This window comes from Boleophthalmus pectinirostris, unplaced genomic scaffold, assembly GCF_026225935.1.
Source record: "Boleophthalmus pectinirostris isolate CB_2022bp ecotype Guang Dong unplaced genomic scaffold, ASM2622593v1 HiC_scaffold_22, whole genome shotgun sequence".
In the NCBI taxonomy this organism is placed as follows: domain Eukaryota; kingdom Metazoa; phylum Chordata; class Actinopteri; order Gobiiformes; family Gobiidae; genus Boleophthalmus; species Boleophthalmus pectinirostris.
In genome coordinates, this window is record NW_026571190.1 from 32,192,018 (window position 1) to 32,205,638 (window position 13,621).

At 38.1% G+C, this 13,621-nt stretch overlaps 1 protein-coding gene across 1 annotated transcript in view; it reads right to left on the reverse strand.

Moving 5' to 3' along the window:
• Positions 1-13,556, reverse strand: part of tbck (TBC1 domain containing kinase) — a 30,962-nt gene extending 17,406 nt beyond the window's left edge. The window contains exons 1-12 of the mRNA XM_020930527.2: positions 13,416-13,556; positions 12,931-13,136; positions 12,344-12,416; positions 11,976-12,090; positions 11,289-11,362; positions 10,256-10,397; positions 9,182-9,242; positions 9,048-9,109; positions 7,888-7,949; positions 4,949-5,097; positions 4,722-4,860; positions 2,181-2,280 (exon numbers count right to left, since the gene is read on the reverse strand). Coding sequence (XP_020786186.1) covers positions 2,181-2,280; positions 4,722-4,860; positions 4,949-5,097; positions 7,888-7,949; positions 9,048-9,109; positions 9,182-9,242; positions 10,256-10,397; positions 11,289-11,362; positions 11,976-12,090; positions 12,344-12,416; positions 12,931-13,123 — 1,170 coding nt within the window. The 5' untranslated portion in view covers positions 13,124-13,136; positions 13,416-13,556. The remainder of the gene's footprint in view (positions 1-2,180; positions 2,281-4,721; positions 4,861-4,948; positions 5,098-7,887; positions 7,950-9,047; positions 9,110-9,181; positions 9,243-10,255; positions 10,398-11,288; positions 11,363-11,975; positions 12,091-12,343; positions 12,417-12,930; positions 13,137-13,415) is intronic.
• Between the last annotated feature and the right edge of the window lie 65 nt (positions 13,557-13,621).

The following is a 13,621-nucleotide window of genomic DNA, read 5'->3' on the forward strand; positions in this document are numbered from 1 at the left end:
TATGATCATTTCCAAACGAATGCGCCTTTTATTTAAAGGAGATGACAATAAATGCACTGACAGTATTTTGAATGTTAAAAAACTATAATACCAAACTATAAGGTGAGTGGAAAGGGGTCAACAAACAATTCATATTTAGCTCTAAAAGTATGATCAATTCTACACATGTAGGTGCTGTAAAGTCATGAAAAAGTCATGGAAATGTTTTGAAATTTTGTCAGTGAAAAAGTGTGGAAACCCCGATCATATAACAATGATGTAAACAAATGGAAAAATAATAATAAAACAAACTGAAGAATAAAAAGGACAAACTAAAAGCATAAACAAGGAATTATGAGATATGAAAAGAAAGATGACTTAAATGATTAAAAGATATTAAAGTTCTTAAGGGTGTGGGTGATTTATTCCAATCTGAAGGAAAACATTAACATATGTTTTTCATTTAAATTTAATTTAATTTACATAGCACATTTAAAACAAATTACCAAAGTGCTTCACATAAAAGTCAACAAAAACAGTAAAAAAAGTATCAAATCAGCTTAATGGCTTGGTACACTTGCACACTATTTTAGAGAATTTTATGAGAGAAAGTAAAATGTAAAAAATCAAACAAACCAGTCCCTCGTCACTCTCTCTAGGCCCTTACACTGCAATGGTGTTAAGTCCCATTCGGAGATCCCTTCACACTGTGTTTCAGACGAACTCTACTCGCTCCAACTTCGGACAGTGTGTTAACGCCACCTACTGGGTTGTTTTAGTATTTGTGTTGTGTATAGATTATATTGGCTGAGTTAAAAGAAAATATTGCCCTAAGAATATTCACAAATATTCCCAGAGTCTACACCAGAGTCAATTCCTTCTCTCAGCAGCATATGGTCCGAATCTTCACCAGATACACGCTCCAGCAAATGTGTCACGCCCCATTACCATCAAAGCACCAAAACTGTTGCCAATATGAAGAGTTTTTTTTTATGTTTAATCACTGGTTTTCATTCATTTTTTTTTTTTAAATCTTAAAAGGTGCATTGTGTAACTTTTCTGGTGGAGGGTCCATCAAAGTTTCACAGAACTTTCTATCTTCATGGCGACCCAAACCAAGCCAAGTTACAGGTCAACTCTGTGGAAAGGCAACCCCAGAATGCCTGTTTTTTGAGGTATTTTTGAGAGCTGTTTAACGTGATACTGTGGAACATTCCAGGCAAAGAAAACACCTACCCTTAGAAACAAGCAGGTGACTGATCTCCAACCAAAAAAGTTACACAATGCACCTTTAAAGCCACGTGAAGTGTGTTTAAATAGTGCAGCTCCAGATCAGCCTCATCTCACATCTTCATCTCCGGTGACTAAAACATGTCAAACGTATTTATCTTACTTCAAAAATATTTTCCAGACGCACATGTATAAATGCTTAGATGACCTTTGCTAAATGTCTAAACAACGATGTTTACACTTCTAAATAAACCTAAATAAACCTAAATAAACTAGTTTGGTGCTTGCTCTCCTCTTCACAGGAACACGCAAGTCCCAGTGTCGAGGCATAGATAGGGAAGGGAGAAGGGAGCCGTCTGGGAAAGGCCCAACAATTACTTATTTTTTCTAAGCAGGGACTAAAATATTTGAAAATACTGTTTAAAAATATTTTTATACTAGAATTCCTTTGTTTTTCCCACTATTTCACAAAGCTGGTTTCATTTTTAGTAGGTTACCGAGACAATTCAGTATCAGGAGGGGAGTTATTGCTTATTCTGGGCAGTTTTTCTGTGTTAAAGGTGCACTACGTAACACTTCTGGTGGGTCCGTCACCTCCTTGTTTCTATGGAGATGTCATTGGTGCGCCTGGAATGTTCCACAGTGTGACATTAAACAGCTCTGCCTTATATTTATTCAATTACAGGTGGTTTTATAGCTCAAAAATACCTAGATAAACATGCATTCTGACTGTGAGTGGGGGTCGCCTCTCCACAGATCTGACCTGTAACTTGGTCTGGTTTGGTCTTCACAAAGGTAGAAAAGTTTAATGCCATACTGTGAAACATTCCAGACACAGCAATAACATTTCCATGGACAAAACATCTGACAAACCCTCCACCAGAAAAGTTACAGAATGCACCTTTAAACAATATTATAATACAACATAATTTAATGATGATTTGTCTTGAGTGTAGTCTGACTTTACTTACATTTCTGAGTTGACACAGCGATAGTGTAACTGTTGTGTCATCCAGCAGGAAGCTCCGATCTCTGGCTTGTCCGAACGTCTCACCATCCTCCAGGACAAAACTAAAACAAAACACAAATACACAGACCATATTATTTTCCGTTTACCTCATTATCATTATGTATTACTAACACAGAGTTAAGTTAATCAGGTTAAACTTTTTTTTTTTTCTGTCTGTGCAGCCTCTGAATGGAACCTCACACCCAGAACCATTAAAAACATACACACATTCACACTTTGAAAATACAATTAAAACAAAGGCTCAATGAAAACCAGACCTGTGAACACTGATTACACCTGCACTTACTGCCCCCTACTGGCCTTCTGTCCTCTACCTGTGTGTGTCTGTGTGTGTGTCTGTGTGTGTTAAGTGTAAATGTCTGATATGTGAGTCTTTTTTGTACTGTTGTGTCTGTGTTTTCTAAGTAGTGTAAGATTTTGCTTTACAGAAATGTTCATTAATATGCACTATCCCAGGAAGAAAAAATATATAAAGGTAGGAAGGAAGGAAGAAAGAAAGAAAGGAAGGAATAAAAAAAGAAACAAAGGCAGGAGCAGAAAGGAAAGAAGGAAGAACAGAAGGAGGAAATAAAGGAAGAAAGGAAGGAAGAATGGAAGACAGTAAGTAAGTCAGTAAGTAAGTAAGGAAGGAAGGAAGGAAGGAAGGAATAAGGAAAGGAAGGGAGGAAGGATGGAAGGAAGGAAGAACGGAGGAAAGGAAGGAAGGAAAGAAGGAATTAAGCAATGAATAAGGAAAGGAAAAACAAAGGAAGGAAGGCAGGAAGGAAGGAAGAAAGGAAAAGCAAGGATGGAAGAAAGGAAAAGGAAGAAAAAGGAAGAAAGGAAGCAAAAAGGAAGGAATGAAGAACGAAAGGAAGATTATTAGATCTTAGAGGGAACCCATGTGAGGTTTCTTGCCCGGGCCCCAAATTTCTGTCAAAATAAAGTCCTGTTCTGTACCTGTGTGTGTGTGTGTGTGTGTGTTGCGTGTGTGTGTTGTGTGTGTGTGTCTGCTGGACTGTTGTGTCATTGTCTTGTGTCTTGTGTAAATACTGCACATATTTGCTTATCGAATACTGTTGCATTTTATCATTTTTTTGTTTTTAGGCTGACGTCAACATCTGTCACGGGACTACAGATGAAAAGTAACCTTCCTGGCAAATGCTGGCATATTTACAAGAAAAGAAAGAAAGAGATAAATAAATAAAGAGATACATAAATAGATAAATAAATAAATAAATAAAGAGAGAGGGAAACAGAAATAAAGAGAGAAAGAGACAGACAGAGAGAGAGAGAGACACAGAGAGAGAGAGAGATAACCAAGAAGTACGAGCACCTAAGTCCTGTGCTCAGGTCTCTGCACTGGCTCCTGTGGTTCAGAGAACAGACTTTAAAGCGGCTCTGCTTGTGTACAAGTCTCTCCATGGCCGAGCACCAAAGTACATCTGTGACATGTTAGTGTCATATGAACCATCTCGCACTCTGAGGAGCTCAGGGACCGGCCTCCTGCTGATGAACAGAGTCAGGACTAAACACTGGGAGTCATAGTTTCAGATTCATGCAGCTTAAACCTGGAACAGTCTTCCTGAACATGTGAGACAGGATTATACTTTGACTCTACTTAAACCCAGGCTCAAACCAGTTCTGTTGGAAATAGAAATGTATGTGAGCTTGGATGATGATACCTGTGAGAGTATTTGTTCTAATTGTCATGAGGGCTCGGAAGTCAAAATTGGAAGGAGTTTAACTCAAAGGTCAAATTAATAATAATCCGTTAGAACCCCACTGAAAACTTTTATTTTGAAATGTAGTGACAAATGTTGGAGGAACTGTGGACTTGTGGGTGACTTGGGACTGTCCCAGTATACAGCACTTCTGGATTGATGTTAACGATGTCCTACAAAGACTTTTTTTTTTTTTTGCTTGATACGTTTCCTGATGGTCTCTCTCCTGATCAGTGCTTTCTGTTGCATCTTCTACTGATGACTGCAAGGAAAATGATCACAATCTAATGGCTGAAATCTGAAACACCGACCACTGATCAGTGGATATTATACAATGGAATTGTTAACAGCTCAACTACAGCTCAGGGTGCCAACTTTTGAAAAGAGGTGGGGTCCAATTATTGACTTTTTCAAGTAAGAAATTTATGCCCTAACATGCCTTATTTTTATTTTTTTATCTTAAAAAAAAGAGAAAAAAACTAAATAGTAAATAATAAAAGTAAATATATAAATTGCGTGAGGGCTCGGTCTCAGGACACTGTAGATGTGAAGTGATTTGTGGCAATAAAAATTTTTAATTTTATGATGATTATTTATGTTTTGATTTGTTTGTATTGTGATTTTCATGTGTTTCTTAATCTGTAAAGCACTTTTGAATTACTTTGTGTACAAGTTATGCTATACAAATAAACGTGCCTTGCCTTGCCTAAATAAATAAATAAATAAGTAAATAAATAAATAGAGAAAGAGAGAGAGATTAGATAAAGTGTGTTATGTACTTGGGCAGTGTACAGATTGGAGGCTTGGACTGTATAATGCCCTTATTGGTCAGTTCCTTCTCCAGGTCTCCTCCAGCCAAACACCACAGATGGTACACTTCATCTATGGCTCTTTCAGACAGGTAGTCTTCATCGTCATCTAGAAATACACACAAAGAAAGAAGAACTGTTGATCTGTTTAGGTTTTGGTGCAGGGACAGGTAAAGCTGGTGGTATAGAGCCCAGACCTTTGCAAAGTTCACTGATATCGTCTGGAAGTTCTAAGTGAGCACAACGCAAAGATGAGGAAAACAAACTGACGGGCTTCTGAAAGGAAGAGTAGAGGCTGGAGATGCCCGAGAACACAGGGTCTCCCAGCAGATCGGCAGGGGTCGGCCTAGAGGAAATAGAAAAAAATTTATTCTTGTGAACCTAGAGTTGTTTTTTGTTTCATTCACACATGTTTGAGTAAACCTGCGTTATTTGTCTGTCTTCTGTTTGAGGGAACAACTCAGCCTAAATCCTAAATATGTGGGTTTCTGTTTTAAACATGTGTGAATGAAAAATCCATGTACCATTCATTCATTCATTTTTCTAAATAAAACCAGAAATAAGAAAACGAAAAAAGTTTTCGATTTTGGGTTTAAATTAATAATGGAAAAAACGGATAACGACCATTTCCCGTTTCCGTGACTCAAACGGCAATGCCTGAACCAGGACTAAACCAAATCCCGGTCTCAGTCCCGGCCTCAGTCCCGCCCTCAGTCCCAGCCTCAGTCCCAGTCTGGCCCCGGTCTCAGTCCTAGTCTCAGTCCTGACCACCTGACAGTCTACGCGAGCGCACTTCCGGGCCCGCGCCAACACTCAGTCCTGGTTCTGTCCTGGTTTAGACCTGGTTTAGACCTGGTTCAGTCTTGGTTCAGTCCTGGTTCAGTCCTGGTTCTGTCCTGGTTTAGACTTGGTTTAGACCTGGTTTAGACCTGGTTCAGTCTTGATTCAGTCCTGGTTCAGCCCTGGTTCAGTCCTGGTTTAGACCTGGTTTAGACCTGGTTTAGACCTGGTTTAGACCTGGTTTAGACCTGGTTCAGTCTTGGTTCAGTCCTGGGTCAGTCCTGGGTCAGTCCGTATGCGGCGCAGGAGTCCGGCATCGCAGTTTTAGTCACATAAACAGGAAACGGATGTTCTCTGTTTTTTCCATGATTCATTAAAACACAAAATCAAAAACTGAAAAAACAAATCGTTATCCGTTTTTTTATTTTTGTTTTGGAGACAAATGATGAAGAACATAGTTGTTTTTTCATTTTCTTGTTTTTGTTTTTATTTCGAAACAACAAATGAACGAATGATACATAGATTATGAAACAAAACAAAACTCCAGGTATGTTTTTGATGAGGAAAGAACATTACAACATAGATTAGAAAATAGCATAATATGGGCCCATTCATCTACATGACTAAATATTATATAATGTATCTGTAACTTCTTTGTGTCCTTGAGCCACAAGACTTGAAAAAAATATTTTATTGCATTTTTCCTGACAAGCATTGCAATTGGATTTGGAATTTGTTCCAGTAATATGATGTCAACACTTTGGCTTTAAGTATCTGCCAATAGCTGATATCAATCAAAACAAGTGTAGAGAGGGAATATAATTAATTTGTTTTAAACACGAACAGCACATGGTAAAAAAAACAAAACAAACAAAAAAACATAACTCAATGTGTTTTATAACTGTTAATTATCATTTAATTGTTTGCTTTGTTATTTTTTCCTAGTTATTTAGAATGTTATCAGTGTTACCAAACTATAACAGCGACTCTTTGTCCGCACTTGTAAATAGTTTGTTTAGTTTAATGTAAAATGCCTGAAAAATTCGAAAGAAAGCTGATTGTGTTAGATTAAAAGAGGGGGTGGATTAAATAACTTTTCTTCTTCCCACTCCTTTTTGGGCCAATTTTTTAATTTAATTTATTTATTTATTTGTTGTTTAAGAAAACAAAAGAACAACTGTTTTCTTCATTATTTGTCTCCAAAACCAAAATGAAAAAAAAACAGATAACAATTTGTTTTTTCAGTTTTTGATTTTGTGTTTAAATGAATAAAGGAAAAAACGGATAACGACCGTTTCCTGTTTCCGTGATTTAAACAGAGATGCTGGACTTTTGCGCGGCATATGGACTGAACCAGGACTGAATCAGGACTGAACCAGGACTAAACCAGGACTAAACCAGGACTAAACTGTTTTCAATCCTGGTCTGGTCCTGGTCTCATCCCCGGTCTCAGCCCCGGTCTCAATCCAGGTCTGGTCCCAGCCTCAGTCCCAGTCTCAGTCTCGGTCTCAGTCCAGGTAATGTTCCCAGTTTCAGTCCTGGTCTCAGTCCCCGTCTGGTTCTGGTCTGGTCTCGGACCTGGTTCAGTCCTGTTTTAATCCTGGTTCAGTCTGTATGTGATGCCAAATTCCGGCATCGCAGTTTAAGTCACAGAACCGCGAAACGGCCGTTACACAAAATCGAAAACTGAAAAAACAAATCATTATCCGTTTTTTCATTTCGGTTTTGAAGACAAATAATGAAGAAAACTGTTGTTTTTCCATTTTCTTATTTTTGGTTTTATATTGAAAAATGAATGAACAAACATTACACAGATTTAAATCAATAAAGTTTGTCTAAGTCTAAATTAACTACAAAACAGCTCTGAGAAAATAAAAGTTTACTATTATAAGAGTGACCAACACTGACCTGTAGCAAAGTCTTATTTCACAGGTTTATAAATCCCTGCGTCCCTAGAATCACATGTCCTTTAGATCATGTTTGTATAAATCTACACTACAGGGTTAGTTTTTACACAATACATACAATATAAGACCAATATATAGTTCTTTGTGGAGGAAATGATGGTACTTCAAACACTTAAGCCTTTCATTTCAGTTCATCTTAGCCTCGGACTTAGCAGCCTTATTGTGTCCAGATATGAAATGTAAACAAATATATCTGTTGTTTCCATTCTCATTGTCCTTACATACACTTTACTCCTCCTACATTTCCTACGGCATGGTTCGATTTTGTTCAGAAATATAAGTTTAGACTGCATAAATTCAGAATTATATAATACACATGAAAGTGAATGAGTCTTCCTCTTATATTTGAGGATATTTGCTGTAAAATGTGGAATCTTATCAAACTTTACCTTTTAGATGGAAGAAAGGTCAGGCATTTCCGTAATAACTCCAGGACATTTTCTGGCTGCCCCTGTGGATGTAAGATTGTTTTTTGAATTGATTTTTTTTTTTTTTTTTTATTTTTTTTTATAAACATAAAATCCAAGATATACGTCATTGTACTTTAATGTTATGAATGCAACAGAGAGAGAGAAAGAAAGAGAAAGAGACAGAGAGAGAGAAATGAATAAAGAGAGATGGAGAGAAAGAATGAGAAAGAAAAATAGAGAGACACAGAGAGAGAAATAAAGAGAGAGAGATAGGTAGAGAAAGAGAAAGCGAGAGAAAAAAGAGAGGAGGAGAGACTAACAGAGAGAGTGAGAGGAAGAAAGCGACAGAGAAAGAGAGGGACAGAGACAGAAAGAAAAAGAGAGAGAAATAAGGAGAGAAATAAATAAATGGAGAGAAAAGGAGAGCGAGAGAGAGACAGGGAGACAGACTAAGAGAGAAGGAGAGAAAGAGAGAGACAAAGAGAAGACAGGCAGAGAGAGAAGGAGAGAGGGAGAGTGGAGAGAGACAAAGAGAGAGAAAAGCAGAGAGACAGACACAGAGCGAGAAAGACGGGGAAATAAAGAAAGAGAGAGCAAAAGAGAAAAAAGAGAGAAGGAGAGACGGAGGGAGAGTGAGAGGAAGAGAGAGACAGGGATAGAGAGAAAGAGAGGGACAGAGACAGAATGAAAAAGAGAAATAAATAAAGAGAGAAATAAATAAAGAAAGAAAGAAAGAGAGAGAGAGACAAAGAAGAGAGAAATAAATGAAAAAGAGAGAAGGAGAGAAAATGAAAGAGGGAGACAGAAACAGAGGGAGAAAGAGAAATAAATAAAGAAAGAAAGACAAAGAGAAAGAAGGCAAGAGAGATAAGGAGAGAGAGAAAGATAGAAATAAAAAGAGACAGGAGAGACAGAGACATAGAGACAGACAGAGAGGGAACGAGAGCGAGGAAAAGAGAGACAGAGATGGAGAAAGAGAGGGCAGAGACAGAGAGAAAACGAGAGAGAGATAAATAAATAAAGAGAAATAAATAAATAGAGAGAGAAACGGAGAAACAGAGAGAGACAAAGAGAGAGACAAAGAGAGTTTGAACTAAATCTTCTTCTAAACATAAAAATCTAAGGATACTCCATTGTACCTTAATGTTATCAAGGCATCCGTGTTCCTCGGCGAGCACAGTCACGATGTCGTCCATGCAGCCTGAGTACAAGAGCACGTCACGGTCAACTTCAGACAAATGCACCTTACTAACATAATGACATTTTCTCTCACCTAGAGTCAATATAAACTTGAGCCGCTCACTTATTTCAATGTTTTGCAGCAGTCGCCTTCCCTGTTATGACACAGATACAAGAAACCACACATTTGTTTAAAGGTCCTATATTAAGTAAAATTGACTCTTGTGAGCTTTAAGTCATGTTATAATGTTGTTACCTCATCGAAAACATACCCTTTATTATTAGTCTGTCCATATCCCCAAAGCTCAAAATGCTCTGTTCCACCTTGTGATGTCATGTAGTGGTAGTTTTCAAGTTAACAGCTACCCTTTACCGTATTTTCCGGGCTATTAGGCGCTCTGGATTATAAAACGCACTGTCATTAAATGGTCTATTTTCATTCTTTTTTCACAAATAAATCGCACCGGACTTTAAAGGAAACACAACAGTTGGATGGGTCAGTGGGACTTTGTTTGTCGCGTTCACGGTGACTCTGGGCTTTGTTCAGTTGTGGCGTGTAGGGAGGGTGCTGTCTGGGACCGCTGGATTGTCGGCGTGTTCGCAGTGACTCAGTTGTGACTAGAAGTGGCACATTGCACTCGCTTTTTCGGTTCGTTCCTCTGTTCCGTTCCTCGTCTGCGTGGAGTGATGAGTGTGGCTGCGGGTGTGTTTCGCTGTGCTGGGCTTTGTGGTTTACTGAAGTCGTGCTGGGACACCCGAGTGGATTTGTGTATAGGGCGCTCCGGATTGCGGGGTGCGCAGTCGTTTTTTGATGGGGTTGGAGGCTTAAGAGCGCATCTAATAGCCCGGAAAATATGGTACTTTTAGTTTATTAGTAATAAAAAAATCCAGGTCTGCAATCATTCAAATGATTCTAGAGAAGGTGTGTGGAGTTTAAAAACACAGTGGAGCACTTGTATTGCCACAACATCACAAGGTGTTTTCTGTCTGAGAGGAGAACTCAGCCTAAATATGCAGGATTTGTGAGTTAAATGTGTGTGAATGAAACAAAACATAACTCCAGGTTTGTTTGTGTTGAGGAAAAATCATACCGCAGATCAAAAAATGGCCTAATATGGGCTCTTTAAAAGGTCGTGCAGTGATATTGGTTTTGTTGCTATTTACTTACAGCACAAAGTTCAAACAACAGAATCCCAAGTGACCACACATCGGATTTAGGACCAGAAGGTGAAGGTGCATCGTCATGGGAACGGTCGCTGGGATGAAATGATCCTTGAGCGATCACTTCTGGAGCGAGGTATGACGGGTACCTGATGAACACATCCATGAAAAAAAAATTATTAAAGCTGACCTATTATGCAAATACTACTTTCAGAGCTTTTAACCATGTAATAGTTGTTTTCCTTCACAAGCGACTCACCCAAAGTTCTATTTGGAATGATTTGTGCATGTTTGAGCAATCCTTAATCTCTTATTTTCAAGACGCCGTTTTGCCAATCGACCGGCTCCACAGGCGCACTGGTCTGTATTAACTTCATTTTGCAGTTTTATTTTCTTAATCTGTTTTCTTAACGCTGTAATGCACGCAGGATTCGGCAATGTGGCTTAGTGATTCTGGAACAAATTAATTAAATAAATCGTCTTGCTAGAGTAATGTGCAGTTTTTCATTGGAGGGGCTGACAACTTCACGGCACTTTTTTATGATGATGTTTACGACAACATCAGCTCCCACAGGGCACCACAGTTTTCTAACACAGAAGTAAGCAGACTTGTTTCTTTATTAAGCTGCTTTAGATCAATATTTTGCGATTTAAAATATGCAAATTATAACATAACGATCCAGCAAACAAAAGCACATCTTCTGTAAAACTGGGCATAATATGAAAGCGGTGTCATTTACGTGCAACTATTGAAGAAGCGCATTTTCAAAAAAAACAAAACTATGAAATGTAATATTACGTTTACTGGACAGATGTTTTATTGTAGTCACGGTTTTAGTTTCCAATTGACAAAAGGATATTGCCAATTTAACTTGATAAAAACATAAAAGACCTTTTGGATACAGATCAAACCCACAATGTTTCGTAACTTGATACTTATAAATACAATTGAGCCTTCATGCATTAATTTTAAAGTCGCCTATTGAATACTTCCAGTAACAACAAACATATGTATTTAACACTAGTGCGGACACACTCACCCAATGGGGAAGTCCACATCTGCTCCGTGATCTGTCATGTGATAGAGCCCAAACTTCGCAAGCTTCACGTTGCCCTATGAACAAAACATAAACATACAAGTTAATACTGGCAATTAGTCATGATTTTGTTCTTACATTCATCATTCTCAGTGATTGATTCAATAAATCAATGAATAAATAAACAAATTAGCGTATCATAGATCATAGACTGTGTAAAGAAATGGACTAAGGGAGTGTTCGGTTTCAGTCAGAATGAACCTCAGAAGGAGCGGATTTCAAGCAGAGTTTCAGATTAGGAATATGGAAATTCATTTATGGACAAAATAGCGAGTTTAAAAGAGCAGGATCATGTAGAGTGGGTTAATACGAACATTTTAAGACCAAAAATGAGGCTCGCTGCAGCAGTTACAGGGAGAGGGGTGCAGTTTTTCAATGTAAAGTCAACTGGAGTGGAAGCACCCCCATGCTCATGTCCTAGTAATGTTAGTAATGTCCATTTATATATACAGTCTATGCTCAAGATTCATTTTTCCAAAGTCTGATTTCTGCTTCAAACCCTTGCTTTTATTGACAAAAGATTGGCTGTCAACCACTCAATTAAAAAGCTCCAAACTAAATAATCACTGACAACTTAAAATGAATTGACAGTGACATTGAAATTGTGTTTTTGAAGAGAGGAGAGGGTACCTTGCAGTCCATGAGCACATTGTGTCCACTGAGAGCTCTGTGCACCATGCCGTGTTTGTTCAGGAAGTCCAGACCTTCAAGGACCTCATAGGCGATCTGCAGCACTTTCTCCGCACTAAAGAAAAGACCACATGTTCGTCATTAGCTGAGATGAAAGCATTTTATTCTTTTACATAGAAATTTACTAATACAATGACACTACAAGTATTTAGAGACGGTACACTACATTGGAATACACTTGTAATTGAACAGACCTAGCACAAAACAGGATAGTAGTAACTGGTAAGAATTATAATCATAGAGAAAACTAAAGCTGTATATCAAATTGCAATAAAGAATTTTATTTATTGGAAAAAAACATGTATTACCTTGCTGTTTTCCCCTGCTTTTGGAAGTCATTTAAACTGCTTTCATAGTGCTCAGCAACAACTATCAGCCGTTCTGATGAGAAAGAAAACACAAAACATATATTTAAAAGTCCTAAATTACACAAAATTGACTCTTATGAGCTTTACGCCATGTTAAAATATTGTTGCCTCCTCAAAAAACATACCTGGAGTTGTATTTTGTTTCATCCACACATTTTAGTAACTCCTATTATTAATCTGTCTAACTCCAAAACTCAAAATGCTCTGTTCCACATTGTGATGAAGGTGTATGAAGCTGTATTTTTGAAGTTAACAGCTACTTTTTACCTTTTGTTTAGTATAGAGGGCTGAAATTATCCAACTAACTCTAGTGCAGAGGAGTGTTTTGCTTTTAGGGGAAAAAATATGAAGGGTTTCTGTGTTTAACATGCGTGAATGAGGAAACAACCTTATACCATAGATCAGAAAATGAGGAAACAGCATCATGCTATACATCAGAAACAGCCTAATATGGGCCGTTTAAAAAACAGAACAGCAGACACTATATACTATCTGCTGCAGGTCCTAAATTCATCAACACTGCTCACCATGCTTCCCTCTGGAGATGTCCACATACTGGCAGAGTCTGGGGTGTGTGATGGTTTTGAGGATCTGGAATCGTCCCAGGATTTTGATGGAGTTGGGAGTAAGAGGCAGACCGTTGCTCCCACAGACATCATGGGGCAAGGCTGAGGCAAAGAAGGTAAAAGCCCCCAGCTGAGCATCTTTCAGGGGCCGCATTCTGCTCCCAGCACTGTACACACGACAGGATTATGAAGGGTGAATAGCTGATATAGCGTGCATGTAGTGTTAAAATGCAAGATCGCAAATGTTTCTGTAGTTTAAATGTATAAATACTGAAGCCGACACCATTTGAGAAATCAATGACAGAAAATTTGAAGTTAGAACACACAGGGCATCACCATGTTCATCCTTTCACCGCTCAACATAAGCTAAAATATTAACCATAAAACGCAAGTATATGGCAAGATTCTGTCGCTACAGGAATCAAGTACATATGCAGTTTACTCACGCTTAAAACGAGGATTTTAGAGGCATGCTTTAAAGGTTTGTGTTTGAAAATAACACTTTAATTTCCTCCGTCTGTGATTCGATAGGAACAGCTGAGCGAACGTGACCGATGACGTAAAAAACGTGCGACAGTGAAAAGAAAAAACGATCCGAAAATATGAAGATAACTACTTTTAATTAAACGAATATTATGATTTTGAGATGAAT